General features: G+C 44.8%; 1 protein-coding gene and 1 long non-coding RNA gene across 5 annotated transcripts in view; one reads left to right on the top strand and one right to left on the bottom strand.

Annotated features, from left to right (window-relative positions):
- Positions 1 to 16,328, top strand: part of LOC148404097 (transcription factor COE1) — a 58,540-nt gene that overhangs the window by 12,994 nt on the left and 29,218 nt on the right. For all 4 annotated transcript variants that reach the window (XM_088375997.1, XM_088375979.1, XM_088375989.1 and 1 more), the window contains exon 7: positions 15,551 to 15,632. In XM_088375997.1, coding sequence (XP_088232123.1) covers positions 15,551 to 15,632 — 82 coding nt within the window. The remainder of the gene's footprint in view (positions 1 to 15,550; positions 15,633 to 16,328) is intronic.
- On the bottom strand, positions 106 to 3,919 carry LOC148404098 (uncharacterized). Its single transcript, XR_015858586.1, has 3 exons — positions 3,639 to 3,919; positions 1,011 to 1,073; positions 106 to 907 (listed from the first exon to the last, which is right to left on the bottom strand). It is a non-coding gene; the product is annotated as an uncharacterized LOC148404098 (long non-coding RNA).

Below are 16,328 nucleotides of genomic sequence, written 5' to 3'. Positions count from 1 at the left end.
GGTCACGTGAGCTATTATTTCTCAAAGCCCAAATACTTTCTGGTTGACAAATACGTACATGTTTCCATGCAATGGATGATTGACTATGATATATTGTGATTTGTCAACCAAGGTTCTAATCCTTTATTAATTTCCAGTCTTGGCAACAGGATTCAGACAAAAGATCTGAGAGAAAATAAAAAAATCCCCAACATTTAAAAAATTAAATGTGGCCTGTACACTATTGATTTTTTTTTCTCAGTATTGGAGTTTATGTGAAGAAATTGTGGAAACAGTTGTGATCAAACCGGCATTGCCAGAAGTTCCGATGACTTCAATTTTCACTGATGTCATCCCAGTCTTATATATATTTGGCATATTTAGGCAATATCTGGGGGTTTTTGTGATATGGGTGAATAGTTTTCATCAGCTTTTGCGACAAAATTGCATGTGAATTTCTATTTTGCTATCTAGTTCTAAAAAGTTTTGAGGTGCTTTCCGATGCTGCTTCCCCTTCCCATTAGTGAAATTCAGTACTTCATTGAGTGTGTTCTGCTGCAAGTCATTACTCGCCCTTTAATTGGCAGTTATTCAGGGGTGAATGTAAAGAGAGGTTCATGGGAGTCTTTAAATTCTATCTTATTTGTACAAGACAAGATCCTGCACCGGGTTCTTGCTTCTGACCTCGGATAATCCACGGCCTTACAAGAGGGGTTGTGCAGCTTCCACATTCAAACACAGAGACAAAGTTGCAAGCGCTGCCGTTAATGAAGCGCGGTTCTCTTCTGTCATGACGCCTCTGTTAGTGTGACAAGATGTTTACACGAACAATCACGGTGGCGCCTCTGATGCGGGCGGGGATGAAAGGGAGACGAAAGACGAGGAAAGAAGTGTAGGCAGGGACGTGATGGCGAGTGTCTGCTTCTTTCTGTTTGACAGGAGGACAGTTATAACAGTAGCCCACTGAGCGCGTAGACGGAGACATGGGGAGGATTCAACAGCCAGACATGCACACAGAGGGAGAGATGTACCTGTAGGAAAATGCTCTGATGCGCTCCTTTTTTTTTTTTTTGGTCCTCTCACAGGACCCCACTCTGGAATCCAAAGGAAAACAATTAGATGCGCCCACTTCCCCCCTTGCAGTCCTGCAGTGTTGATTACAAATGAGCAAACCTGGCATTTATCACATTACTACAAACATTTATTAAAGCCGGTTCCCCTCTAAAGCTGCAGAGATAACAGTGGGTAATTGCAGAGACTGGCTCTATTAGTTAAGTATGCCTAATGTCACTGCCTCCGAGCATTAATGGACGCCATAGTATTATGTTTCTGCTCTCATTACTACCCCACACCCCCTCAAACACACACACACACACACACACACACCTCCTCGTGCATTGACCCTGCAGCAGGAGTCTGTGCCACTCTAATGAGAAATGGAAAACACTACTCCACATGCTCCAAGACATGCACACACACACACACACATGAACAAATGGACACACTCTCGGCGGGAACCATTATAAGGGGACTGAAAGGTACAACAGTATAATCACACACGCCGTGGGAAACAATTGTGGCCTTATCAGAGTGATCGTATTATAAAAGTTTAATAAACATCAAATGGCCTAATGGTGAATTAGCCTGCATTTGCCCTTTGTTGCGCTAAACTATAATTAGTGATTCAACAAAGACAAACAAATGTTTTCAGCCACAGTTTTCCAAACACTACATGTTTGTGTATTTTATTTATTATCTTCCTGGCTAGGAATTAAAAGGAAAATTGTGGCTTGGTGATGATTTGTCAAGTTTTCTTGGAGACACATATGTCGCCAGCGTTGTCACTGGGAGAAATAAACATGCACAAACACTGAAGCACTGCCCGAACGGTTTGGCTCATGCCCCAGTGTGCTTTTCTAAGTGCCACTTGAGATGTGTATGGAGAGAGGAGGATGAGTGCTTGGGACGGTGGAGGAGGCGGAGGAAAGACAAAAAGACACAGGAAGTGATGGTACTGAATGACATGGAATCAGTTAGTCGAGGGGTGGTGCCCCCTCCCCCCCACCCACACCCATTCCTCAACTAAAAGCTTGTGTGTCCCCCTTTTATTTGTCTGAGAGCATTTCCATGTATGGGGTAATTGACGTTAAATCGATGACAATTTGTAATTCGCAATCACAAGGACCTATCACTTTTTTATGGAGCCTCCACCCTTGCTCATCAATATTACATCAGGACCCTGACGCTCATGGTGAGGGAGCAGGGCGCTTGGAAAATGGCTGAGGGGAGAGAATATGGCTTTCGGCCACTGTGTGTGTTATGTGTGTGTGTGTCCGAGTGTGGGGGGTGGACGAGGGCATCTGCTGAGGTTGTAGAAAACGTCGCTTCCAGCATACACAAATGTGCAAACGCGTACCTGACCACATGTGCCCTGCATATATGTGTGTGTGTGTGTGTGCGTGTGTGTGTGTGTGTGTGTGCGTGCGTGTGTGTGTCTATGTATGTGAGTTGTGCCTTTGAGATGTGTTTATGTGTGTGGGCCTGCCAGCTGAGTGACAGCCTAGTATTGATCTGTGGGAGGCCCCGTGTCATTAGACCCAGTATGGACCAGCAGGCACACGTGGAGGTCAGGGCACAGAGTTTGTGCACGTGAGTGCGTGCGTGCGTGTGTGGAGGAGGAGGAATGGGGAGCAAGTGTTCAGTAGTGACAGGCTCAAGCATCTGAAAGAAAATCAATCGTGTCATAAGAGGAAGGTTTCCTCCAGCCTTCTTCTCCCCCTTTCGTCTTCTATCCGCATTTTATTCTCATTCTTTTCAGATGGGAGAATCTCTGCAGGCGCTTCACTTTACAGCTTTACCTCCCTCTTCTTTTATAACTGCTGCCCTTTTTGTTTTTGTTTGTTTTGAAAAAAAAAAGTAATTCCCTGCCAAAGACGCACGCACACACACAGACACACACACACACACACACACAGTTGGGCTCCCGGGTTAGAAGAAAGGTTGCATATGTGATGTGTGGATCAATCTGTGAGGTTATCCTGGCAAAGGCAGCCATTGGTGACAGAACTGATCCTGGATCATCCCTCATTAACTTAAAGGGCAGCGATGCTGTTTGTCCAGATAAAAGAAAATGACCCCAAACGGGGGCCAATTAAGTGAGAGGAATCGACAGCACAAGTTGCTTTGTTTATCCAAAGTTTCAATCCAAAAGTACCTGATTAGACTTTTATTTTATTGTGAATCCAAGCTGTCCTTCAGTTATTTATTATGAAGGATGAATACGCACACACTCACATACACTTGCACACAAACACACATGCATGCAGGGCAAGCATCCACCTGTTCTCTTCTCTCGCCTGAGGGCACTAGTATGGTGGATAACAGTTTGAGGGAGCCGCCTGCAAAACACTAATCAGACCTAACGCTGCCTAATTAGCACAGAGTCCACTGATTGGCTTACAGCAATAATTAACACAGGTGAGAATAATTAGCTCCCCATAGACCTGTGTGTGTGTGTGTGTGTGTGTGTGTATGTGTGTGTGTGTGTGCGTACGTACGCACGTGTGTGAGTGGGTAAGATGTTATTATGCAGCCTCGGTCCCCAGTGAGACTTAGCAGGCAGAGAGAAGAATCAAAGTCATTACAGAAACCAGGCCAACCTGTGTTAGGTGCTCCGCTTTCCCACACCCCGAGAATTAGCCAGAGCCAGATCCACCTGCCGTGCGCATGTCCCCCCTTCGCCTTTCTTGCTTACTTTGTCGGTTTTCTGCCTCCTCCGGTTCTCTTAAGCCCCCCCTCCGTCAGTGATGACTGAAGGTGCGTTTGAGGAATTTCACCGCGAGGTGAACCTGCTAAGATGAGATGAAACACAAGCATGGGGCATCTTTCTATCATATTCTGTCTCGCTGCTGGTGTGCTTCTCGCTTTCATTCCGCTCCCAGCCACTTCCTCTCCTTGTATTAAAGAAAATAAAAACTCTTTACAGTGGCGATATAGCCTTAAAGCCGTACTCATCCTTTCTATAAAACTACACAAGACATTACTTACCTGCTGGCTGTATATAGGAGGCCCAGCCACCATGAGAGAGAACGTAGGAGATAATGAGAAAGACAGAGATGGACAGACTAAGGAAAGAAATGGGGAGAGTGTTTTTGCAGAAAGTCTGGCCGTCGTTCATCAGTCTGTGTAGCAGCATGGTGTCTTCCTATTTTTACCAAAGTGCTGCTTCTTTGATCAAACCAACATCACACAGCGGAAGACATGCGCGCAGACAACAAGAAGTTTCTCTTTTTTTTAATCGAAGCACAATTGACGGCTTGTCACTTTTAGCTCTAAGGCACCGACGTTGTAGAGTAGTTAGAGATGTAGCTCAGAAGGAGATGGTGGAAAGCAACACACACACACATACACGCACACCTTCAAGAGCTTGGCGTGCTAAATAAATAACAAGCGACGATGTAAATTGGTGTTTTCCTGGAGTGTGTGGTTGCTTCTGGGATGTATTTTTCATGTCAAAACATTTTACAGTGGTTTAGGAGTGCATGGTTAATAAATGTAACCCTGCCCCCAGCATCCCTGGAACCATATGCATAAATACACACACCCATACAGGGTGATAGTCAATGACCAAAGATCTTATATCCACTGTTGTAGAGTAGTTAGATATATATATATATATATTCATTTGTCATTTATCATATGTCTGATCATTTCTGTCTTATGAACATTTAATCGTTTAATAACATGCAGGGTTATGGAATGCAGGAGGAAGCCGGAATTCCCAAAATCAAATACAAAACAGAAACAAACTGTGGGCTAGATGTGATCATTTGTTTACTCTGCTGTCGATAGCTAAATGGGTGGATATGGTTAGGTGGATGGATGTTCATGAAGCAAAGATTCACTAGGTTCCGTTCACGTTTGTCCAAATTATGAACGAGTTCATGAACTTTTGTTCATTGACCGGATTCAGATACAGCACTGTAATCACCATATGTCAAAAAAAAACATATCAACAAAAGTCTGTAAGCTTAAAGCTAACATGTAGACTTTATTTTCATAGACAGGTGCATGTGCACTCAGCATGAAAACTGGTGTATCTTAATTTTTGGGCTTGACCAATTCTAGTTTCGCACATTTGGCAATTTGGCAGATTGCTTGTCTAAGTTGTAGCACAAGTGGTGTCATGTGATTTTAGTGAATTTGATCAAGGCGCAGGTAGGCCCCACTGACGTGTGGTGGATCTCATTCATAAATATAACAACAGTTTGCTTTGAACCTTTTGAATCATTGTAAAAATGAATTAATGGAATTTATGATAATATTAGTCGGAATCACTCCCACAATGGCACAAACACCCATTTCGAACCGCACCCGAAAATACCAACTAAAAGAAAACTCCACTCATGCACACAGTTAGACCGCACTTTACACTAGACTTGAGCTGGGCGGAAAAATAGGGCCCGTAATGTGAAACACCACATATGGGCTAACTGCCGGAAAGTTTTTTTTTTTCTTCTTTTTGCTAAATCGATGCTGCCCAGCATGTTCCATCACAATTTGAATCTGAGAGACTATTTACATGGTGTACACTGCACTGCTGTTTTGGTTAGCCATGGAGTTGAGCAGTTCTGCCACGCTAAGCAGTTAACTTTGCTGTTTTTTTTTGTGACCATCTTTCCAAAATAGGCTCCTTCTACCCAAAAAGATTGTCAGTATCTGACAGTGGTGTTACACACTGTACTTTGAGATGTTTGCATGAGCGGAATGGATGTACTGACGAGCACCTTAAAGCTGTATAAGAACTGTTAAAGTGGTGTTTATAAGAGGCATTTGCATAGGGTTCATTGCTCATTCTGCCTGCTGCCTCCTTCAAAACACACACACACACGCGCACACACACACAGCCCACTTTTCCCTCTTGAATACTTTGCACATGCCTTCCTGACTAAAGAAAAATGAAAGAAGCTTGATTGAGGCAAAACAAGGAAGGTTGTTTTTTTTTCATATTTCCTGTTTCAATAATTAATATGCATGAGTTTTATGGCCGCTTAAGATGCGATCAATTATTCATTAACAGCATGTTAATTGCATCCACAGTCGTGAATATTTAACCAAACGCTAAATCAATGGGGTCGAATGAGCAGCAATATGGACATTTTATAAGCTTTGCTGAAATTAGGTTAGGCTTTAATGAAAACCACGGACAACAGATTGTGAAGAAATAAAAAAAATAATGAAAAAGGAAATTGAAGGAACTTGAGGGGAAGAAGCTTCTGTTTCCAAAGAAGATACGACCAATAAATGCAAGGTTGTATCAGTCTTTGACTCTTTGCTTTTTCTTTGGTGCTGTCTTTTTATTCTCATCTCTTCCCATTTTAAATGGAGATGTAATCTCTTCATCTCTGTCCGGTGCAGCCAGCCTTTTTTTTTTTTTAACTCAAAGACTCCAGACTCCTTTGTCCTGGATCTGCGTGTGGACTTTGTATGCATAAGTGTGTGTGCGTGTGTGTGTGTGCGTGTGTGTGTGTGTGCGTGTGTGTGTGTGCGTGTGTGTGTGTGTGTGTGTGTGTGTGTGCGTGACAGTGGCGTCTGGACGGTGACATTTCTCTGCTTGGATAACCATCGAGCCCCCTGTCCCCCAGTCCGTCCAGCCATGACGCAGGGTAATGTCACCTGTCAGTCTCGAACTCCCACTTACAACCGCTGTCTGGCACCCGCTCATTTCCCCCCGACCAAAACCACTGGAACACCCTCTCACCCTGACCCGCCACCTAACCCCATAGACAAAGCCTTCGTGCCTCCATCCTATTACTTTTGTCTTCCTCTGTAGTAGCTTATATGACTTCATATCCGCCTGCTCTTTTCGCTGCCGTTTGTGGAAATGGCAGCCTCGCCTCCTATTATACCCTCTTACATTTGCCCCGGGGCCTTCAGAAGAGTTCTCGTGAATGGTAAAGTCGGGGGTGGGAAGTAAACTTTTTACTTGAACTCCGGTGCGTCGGGTGCCTGTTTCCAATTACTTTCTCGGCACAGGCGGGGTGGAGGTTTATGCGTTATATGGGGATGTAATTGACTATAACTGCCCTCTTAACATTAACCAGGTGTATTTGCTGAGTGTGTGAGATTAGGCCCGGGGTCTTGGCCTGTTGGAGTGTGTCTTGCCTGTCTGTGTGTGTTGTTATTGATGTATTTATACTGTGCCTCTGCCCGTGGACCAATAAATACGGCATTTCTGCAACGTCGGTGTGCTTCGGGTGTCCTATTGTGCCTGCCTGTGTGTGGAGGGAGGTAGGGAGGGAGGGAAAGTAATGGAAGTGGGCTTCAAATTCAAACCGCTTCAAGGGGGTGCCTGACTTTACAAGGACAAAGTCAAAATGGGCCCTTTCACGGGACTGACACACTGTGATTTGTATGTATGGTGCTGTGCAGCCTGCGGGGCACAAGCCCAGGGGCTGTCGCAGATGCAGGCAGCGGTCCACGGGCAGGGGTGATGGTGGAGGTGAACCGAGGCAGTGTGAGTGTGGGAAGGGACTGTGGTGCGGCGTGGAAAAGCCAGCCTCAACCGACTGTCAATCAAGCGCCGGCCGCAGCCTGTCACTCTTGGATAGAGCTCGTCCGGTGGGGACGGGAACTCCCTGGGACCCCGAAAGGAAAAAGGAGGAGGTGACTGCCTGTCTGTCTCAGCGACTTGATTTGATATTTGATAGCCGGCATGTGGCATTTGAATGCAAATCTATTTTGATCGTCTCACTGTCTGATAGGGTTAAGAGGAACCTATTGGGGATGTGCATGCATGTATGCATGTGTGTCAAGGGGACTTTCTGGGCAGCCACACGCACACACAGAAAATAGGAAATTATTCAGATGCATTATATTACTCGCCGGTTCAATCGCATCAGGCACTTTTTGCTCTGAAAGCAATATGACGGCAGCTCGCTCATAAAACATAAAACAATAACTTAGAGGCTACAAATATGTTTAGTGTGGTGATCTTTGACTCGATGCGGGTAAAGTTGGATAGCGGCCACCCTGCAAAAACGATACATCACGCATACATATTTGGTTTGTGTGTTTAGATGCACAAGCCTGCGTCGAGTAATTATTTTTGACGCTTTGCGGGCTCTTTTTAAAAGCAAGCATGCCAAGTGGGTAGACAGACAGATAGATAGACGGACGGATAAAGCCGCTAGTATTGCTGTATGGAAATGTGAGCCTCATTTCCCTCCCAATTAGAGCAGTGATTTCTGAAATGCCATAATACCCATTAATTAGCCGGCTGCTATTTTCTCAGTGATTTGACTAATTAGTCTGCGAGGCGCTACACAATCCGGACCATTATTATTGGGTTGAAGCCATGCAAATACGCTCGCTCGTGTACGAGTCGCCGCGCAAATACTCGTGCGCGCACATCGGTGTAGGATAGCACTTGCAACAATTGCCCGCAGTTGAGTGACCCTATTTTAAGTGACACCATTACGCGCTTCAGCACCCATCGCACAGCATGAGAGGGTTAATGGTGAAGAAGGGGTTGGTTATGAACAGTTAGAAACCGGTCGCCCTCTTTAGTCTCCTCATAACATCTTAATATATGTGATGTACTAATGAAAGTGAGCAAACAGCCGCACTGGCCTGTGCCCTCCTCCGGGAAACCTTTAAACACCTTGTAATGACTCTGCGAGTGTGTGTGCTGTGCCCCCTCCCTCCCCCTTGTGTGACAGTCCATCAGGCTCTCCCTTTGGACAGACAGGCCACTGACACAGCGCCGTGAGGCCCCAAAACCTTTTCAATCACTCCCCCACTTTTCCCCCTCTGTCAGGTGCCAGATTGATCTGTTGTTGCTCCATGGGCGTAAAGCAGTGAAACAAGAAAAAAAACTTAAAAAAGGGGTGCAAGGGGGATCTCCATGTGTGACAAGCACCATTTTAAATTTATGAATCATTGTCATCAATAATGCACCCACAGCCCCTGCACTGTGCAGCTTGTGTGTTTGAGTGTGCAAGTATGAGCTCACCCTCCTCGCCGCCCCGTGAACTTCATAAGTGTCCCATCACCACTTTAATCAAATTACTCCTGAACCAAAATTGACAGTTTTCATTAATTATAAAGGATTATTCTAATTGCGATTCAAATTTATTCATTTAGAACAGACGGCATTCAGTAATGTTTCAGCAAATTTGCATATTAAATGGAGAGGGGAGCCCATTAGCTATGCTAATATATGCATGATTCCTTATTTTGTGATTGGTGGGCCATATGTAGCAAGCTGGGGGAGTGCAGGTGAGGAATCTAGAAGGAGCTGTAATATGTTTGATAAACACAGAGGGACGCAAGGCCAAAAGACCCGCACGCACACGCACGCACGCGCGTGCGCACACACACGTACACACAAGTCACAGTGAATCTAGGCTCAGCATCAGTCTCTTTGCATTTCCCACTCTCTTTTCATAGTCCACCCTCAAGAGCCGTTGGAAGAGCAACTTTTCACCTGAGAACAAACTAATTAAGTTTGAGATTCCTGATCCGACTGCATTTAGAAACAATAACCTTGAGCCCATGTGCACTCGCAGTCATGGTTATGATTTAATACACTGCTTAAATGGAACAAAAAGAAAGAAGTTTTGCAAGCGCTACATTCATCCCCACAATGTATGGAGCCGGTCCCGAGTTGACACGATGCTCTTTATCAAGCTATATTTAGTCGATGCATTATGCATTGAGTTTAACGTGTACTTAAATCAACACCATTCAATATGAATACACTCTTCACCCAAGTTAGAGGAGGGAACATTAAGGTTGAATGAGCGGTGAGCTTCGCGGGCGGGCACAAATTCACGCTCACACACGGTCACACACACCTCGGGGCTGTCTGGTGGCGTCCACCCAAGCTGATGACAGGGCCATTATTCACCGGTCAGTCCCACGAGTGCAGCGTTTGGGTTGGACGGGGCGGTCGAGCGTCGCTGCTTGGCAGGACGGCGCTGAGGTGAGAAGGACCAGGACCCTTCATTACTCCACTGAGCCAGAGGCCGGCTGCTCCCTCTCGCTCGCTCTGTGTCTGCCTCCGCGTGTCCTGGGCCTGGCGCGCTCCGTCACTGTCTTCATCAGATTAATGGGCCAGGCCCGACAGAGGAAGTGTTTCAATCAGCACCGCCTGCCAAGCTTGTCCATCACTCAGACAGCCACTTATTCCTCATGGCATATGAAAGCACACACTCTTCCATGTTTGATGTTTATTTGGCTGTCTTTAACCCCTCAATGTGCCACCGAGTAAAACCCGGGTCACCGTGAGCGATGTTCCCTCGCTACAAGTTGTTGAATCAGGCACCGACAAGCTGGACACGTTTCACCGCCTGTCTTTCAGAGTTCTTTCAGTTGAATTTTGAATGATCCTTTTCAGATGAAATGGATGAAACACAATTTGTTAAGTGTCTCTGGGACTTCTGTCCCCAAGCTAGGACTGCAACTCCGACTCAAAGGAAGACCACCGACTATCTCTCCCAAGTGGGGCTTCTCCCGGAGCGGCGACGGCACTGTGCCGATTCCCCTGACCCACTGTCTCCCTCCTCCAGGGTCCATTTGTTCTGAGAAATATTTAACGACGGGGCAAATTCGGCTGACATGACATGCATGCACAGACAAGGCGGGAGATACGGCGGAGCGGGAGGATGGGGCGACCAAGCTGGGAATGAATTTTTCAGCATAGTGAGATGTTCTATTTGAATAAATCATGACACTTAAGATAGACATGAGGGCAATATAGAGGTGCACAACACCGCTTTGAGGGAGGATCTATCTATCTATTTTCCTATCTATCTATCTATCTATCTATCTATCTATCTATCTATCTATCTATCTATCTATCTATCTATCTATCTATCTATCTATCTATCTATCTATCTATCTATCTATCTATCTATCTATCTATCTATCTATCTATCTATCTATCTATCTATCTATCTATCTATCTATCTATCTATCTATCTATCTATCTCAACATGGGCTTCAATCTAAACTGGGCCACTGCAGTTGTGTTAGTGTCCGAGGCCCCGGGCCAGACCCAGAGACAGACCTGGTTCTGGATTATTAATGTCCCTCCTGTGGAGCCAGGGACCCTCCCCCACCCAGTGGCCCCCTACACCCCTGGGGTCAGCCTCCGTGGCTCCTGGTGCAAGGCTCCCCTCATAAATCTCCCTAAATTAGTGCGCGTGTGTGTTTATGTGTGTGTGCGCGCGCTTCCAGCCTTAAATATGTACTGCAGGAAGGCAGACAGGTCACCAGGAAAACAAGCCAGGCAGGCAGGCAGGCTCACGGTTGAAGTGTCAGTGATGCATGGCGGAAGGAGGGAAGTGGAGAGTTGCAGAGCCAAGAATGAATACGAGAAATGACACACAAGAAGAGGGAAAGAAAATGCGGAGAACAGAGGATGGACATTCTGTATGACACTTTCCTTCCCCCCGATCTGGCGCTACATTGTACTTACAAATATTTACACTTAATTTGAGGCGCCCATGACTTCATTAGGATGGATTTCCTGAACAAATCGTATCACTTAATTGGCGGAATGGAGGATGTCCCATTCCTCTACCTGCCTAGATTAGTTCAACATGTCCCACGGTGGTTAACAGGCGCGGGGAAGTGCTGTTGTGTCACTTAGTTAACCTTGGAGATAAATGGCTCCCCTCTGGAGCACACTGAATTACACACCTCATGAAGCATATTAGGGGCCTGATACAGAGCTTTTCTTGTGGAGATGATGTGTTTGGCAGAAATGGATGGAGGGAGGCGGAGAAGGCTGAGTTATGGCATCACTATTCTTACAGTGTGTGTCAGCTTTGTAGGAAAACTGACAGCGCAGAGAGAGCGAGAGAGAGAGAGAGAGAGAGAGAGAGAGAGAGAGAGAGAGAAAATGAAGAAATGTGACAAAGACGTGCAACACAATGAGAACAAGGGAGAAGATGAATCAAGTGGAACTACTGAGGTAGATAAAACCGCATCGTTGTAAAGTTCCCCCCCTCGTGTTAAATTTGACAAGGAAGTATACTGTTCTCCTCATTTGTGACTAATGTAGGAAAATTATTAGAGAATTTAACACAATGGTCCCTTTGAGGCTTGCTTGCTGTTGGCTAATCACGTAGACATTCTCTAGCTCTACCAGAGTAATAATATTTAGATGCTATAGGGATTACTTAAAAGTTGTGTTATAATTGCTTTCCTTGTTTTGTTTTTATGGGCAGCGGGTGATTTTGTGTTTAATTGCTCCGGAGTGACAAATAATGCCAGCTCATGATGAAAGTGTGAGATCATTAAATGACTACAGCAGTACACTTCCACTGCGTGCGTAATTCACCCGTTTGCGCTGCTACGCATTTTTGCCATGTGCCGTCAAGAGGCCGAGCAGTAATTTACACAAATTCACTTCCACAGCCATTTCTGGATTTGGGAGTTGAAGGGGAGGAAGGGGGGTAATTATGGGAGACTACAATAGGTTTATTTCATTCAATCCAGCCCGTGAAGCAATTTGCAGTGGTAATATTTGTTGCAGTGCAGTCTGTGTTGTTAAAACAGCGTGAAACCTGCGAGAGTGCGAAGCACAAACGCAAGGTATTTGGAGGAAAAACAAGCATCACAGGGGCCACAATTAGGTGCGGATGCAAAAATCTGCGTAGAGAATGTATGGTAACAGTGTTCATTTTAAGTCTTTTCAAACCGTACTAGGCCTGAAAATTTAGAATAGTATTATGTAAGCAAAAATTTCAAACACTGCTGAGTTCTGCACAGTCCAATTCACTCCACTGGAAAATACACTCATGAAAGTACAGATTTTTGTGTAATCCCCAAAGCTGAACACAATTACATTTCTTTCCAATAGGAAATAATCATAACCTTTGCTTAATGTTCCAGTGGAAGTTTTAAAGTGACATTTTAACATTATGTATCAGCCAAGTGTAAAAAGAACTTGACACTGCAGTAAAATTCAAAAACAATTGAGCCCTCTTTAGATTGCTCGACAATTAGTCAATCCATAAAAGCTCTTGTCTAGAGTTTGGAATTTATTTTCTCTTGGCATCCCTTGCAAGTCTTCAAAAAGTCCAAGAAAGAGCTAAACAGCTTTTTGCTTAACTTGAATCGTATTGGATCGGACTTGATTATGCAGGTGTCTTTTGTACTTTTGTGTTCATTGTACTTGCGCAACCCAGCAACAACAACTCATGTTTTGATTTTTTGTTCCTTTTGTTAAATCCACACAGGGGAGAAGATCAACAATAATGTTTTGAGGATGAAAATGTGATGAAGTAAAAGTTCAAATAATAGGCTATCATAAGCATTCTGTCCATATTTACTGGTCATCTGTCAAGCAGATTATTCACAAATCCTTGCAGTAATCTCTTTGCTATTTCCTATCAACATGCATTGCCCTTTACCCCCCCACATCCATACCCACCCACTACGTCGATCCGTGTACTGTAAATGTGCTCAGTCCCCCGACACCCGGCGGTAATGAGAAAGAGCAGCGAGGAATCAGCATGCTGCAGTTTTGTAATGTTTCCATGCCACTGATCCCAGACACCTTAAGTCATGTAAATAATGAATCAGATGATCCATGTATGGGACGCGCTGGCATATAAGTGTAACAACTTGGCCTTTTTTTGCGCAGAGTATCCCAGGCGATATCTCGCATCATCTCGTTTCTTTTCCCCACTGCTTAAAGTTGATATTTAACCTGCTGATTTAGTCACCTCTGACTGCAGTGACCTTAGCTTTCCTACTTTCACTTATGCATCATTCCACAATCATAAACGCCTCCGAGGAGGAAAAGGAGGACACTTGGGGAAAGATCGGAGTCAATGAATTAAACAGGAGGTGCCGATAGGAAGGTAGAGGATGTGGTCCGCAGCTGTCTGCGAAGATGCCCTTTGACCCCCTGGTGGATAAGGAAGTTAGAAGACCATCAGCCTGTGGGCTTCAACAGCCACTGTAAAAAAGGAGAAAAAAAACTCCATCTCTCAGCTTTATGAATTATTGAGCTATTGGTCCACAGCTTCTAAAATATACAGGAGGGTGGTCTGTTTCTCCTTTCGGATTTCGCATACCCTCTACTTTGTCCTTTTTTACCATCGGTTTCTTCCTCTACTCCCCCCTCGCCGCCTCCATTCAAATCAAGTGTATCTTCTTTGCACCAACAAAATTGTAAATCAGAACACAAACAAAGCAGGAGGGGGAAGAAAAAGGCAGCACCAAAAGACACTTTGTTATTCAGATCATCTAAGGCTTTTTTTCTTCTTTGCAAGGAACAGCGTCAACCACTAACCAGCTGTCATGCATTTAAAAGTTGTCAGGGATAAATTCACAAGTTCTCGAATTACATCAGACGCATGTAATGCGCACAGCAGAAGGGCAGCCCTTGAAATGAGACGGAACTCTGCTCTGTCCATTTATCTTTGTCTTTTTCTTGCCCCAACCGTGTCCCACTTGACATGCTGCTATATGTGCACGTGACACGTTTGCCGGTGCATGATTATATATCCAAGGCAAGTTGGCTCCAGAACACGCTGCCCAGTGCAGAATCTCAGCCGTAATAAATGAACAGAGGGGAGAAAATAAGACATAAGAAGGAAAAGCTGAGCAAAGGAGCGATTCTCTCTCTAGCTGGTGGAGATCTGTATTGTAAGCACTTTCGGCTGTCAGCACTTCTTTGAGCTACCTCAAAGGGAGGATGAGGAGGGGCGCGATCGGGAAATGTAGCCTTTCTTCTAAAAAAAAAAATCCCCTTTTTTGAGGGTTCCTGTTTATTTGCTCACAGTGTTATTTATATTAGTCGTTCATTCGATGTGTGTGATTTATTTGTCAGGTAGACAGACAAATCCAGCAGCGTGAAGTGGAGGAGAGATTTACTGTAGTATCTGTTAAGGAAGAAGTTGTCAGGCTTCAAGCAATCGGGCGGAGGTGGGGGTGTGTATGTATAAATTGCCAGCCATCCTCTTTCTGCTTTTCAGGCCTCCGGTGCGCCCCCCCATACACATACGCACGCACACACACACGCGCACGCACACACCCTCCTTTACTACTCCGACCCAGCCTCCTCTCCCCTCCCTCCCTCATTAAGTATTGATGTGGGTAGCCATACTTGCCATCTCAGCCTATTAATAATGCATGGCAGGTGCTGTTGATGTGGTCTCTCACACTGAGATTGAGAGCGGCAGGAATGGCAACACTGAGTTGCATAGTAGCTACAGTACAACCTCCGTCACTGGGCTCTGCTGGGGGGGGGGGGGCTGCATCTGCCCATTTGAGTTTATGGCAAGCTGTGACAGCAGCCCCAAGATGGATATACAAGGTAGCATCTTACTCAATATCCCAGAGCAGTTTTTACATCCAAAACTGCCTTTTGTCATAAAGAACTGATGGATGAGGCTGCGGCATGCAGTGCGTTAGCCCTGTCTGCCACTGCTGCTGCTTTATTTTGTTTTCTTCGCATTTTATGTTTGCAGCACAGACACAGTAGTTTCACTGACAGACAGGTGCTCTTTTTCCGTCTCAACAACTAATTTCTCCCCCCCTCTGCACGTAGGTTCTTCCTCAAGTTCTTCCTGAAGTGTAACCAGAACTGTTTGAAGAATGCTGGCAACCCACGAGACATGCGCCGTTTTCAGGTGACATGTGCGACTATAGTGTACAAATGGACTGCATGGGTTAAGCTGGAATAAAACAACAAACTGATGAATAACCAGTTTTGAAATCAGAGACTAGTAAAATGTTTTGAATATTTTAAAAGGACGAATGGTAATAAAAATTGCTAGCAATGTCTCTATTTTTTTTAAAAGTGAACACATTTGTAATTTTAGTAATGACACAAAGTCGATATAAAATGTCTTTGTGGGCCACATAACGTAATGTGGCAGGCCATATCTGGCCCCTGGGCCTTGAGTTTGACACCATGGGCCAAATGAACGTGATCGTGATGTGCTTCACTCCTTACCAGCTCTGCAAAGAGTCTCTTTCAGCTGGTTGTTTTGATTTCCCGGCCGTTCCTCTAGACATGATTGTCAGCATCGGTAGTCACTCCTCTCCGTGCGCAGACAATAGTTCTTACAATTTGAAATCTCAAACCACTCAACAGTGTTTCAATACATTCGCCACTTGGCTGAATGCCAAATTTTTGTTGTTGGCTATGAACAACATTGACACACAAAAAAAGAACAAAAGAATGACAGAAGTTTTAACAGTTCACATCTACAGCAAATGGCCGAGAATTGACAATAAACAATGTGCATAAGCTTAACCATAAAATGATAAATGGGCTACATTAGAGGTGAAAACTTCAATTTTTAAGAAGAGGCATCTGTTTT

Source organism: Syngnathus floridae, chromosome 1 (assembly GCF_059516105.1).
Source record: "Syngnathus floridae isolate MCC-2025c chromosome 1, RoL_Sflo_1.0, whole genome shotgun sequence".
Classification (NCBI taxonomy): Eukaryota; Metazoa; Chordata; class Actinopteri; order Syngnathiformes; family Syngnathidae; genus Syngnathus; species Syngnathus floridae.
This window is presented reverse-complemented; position numbering and strand designations above follow the sequence as displayed.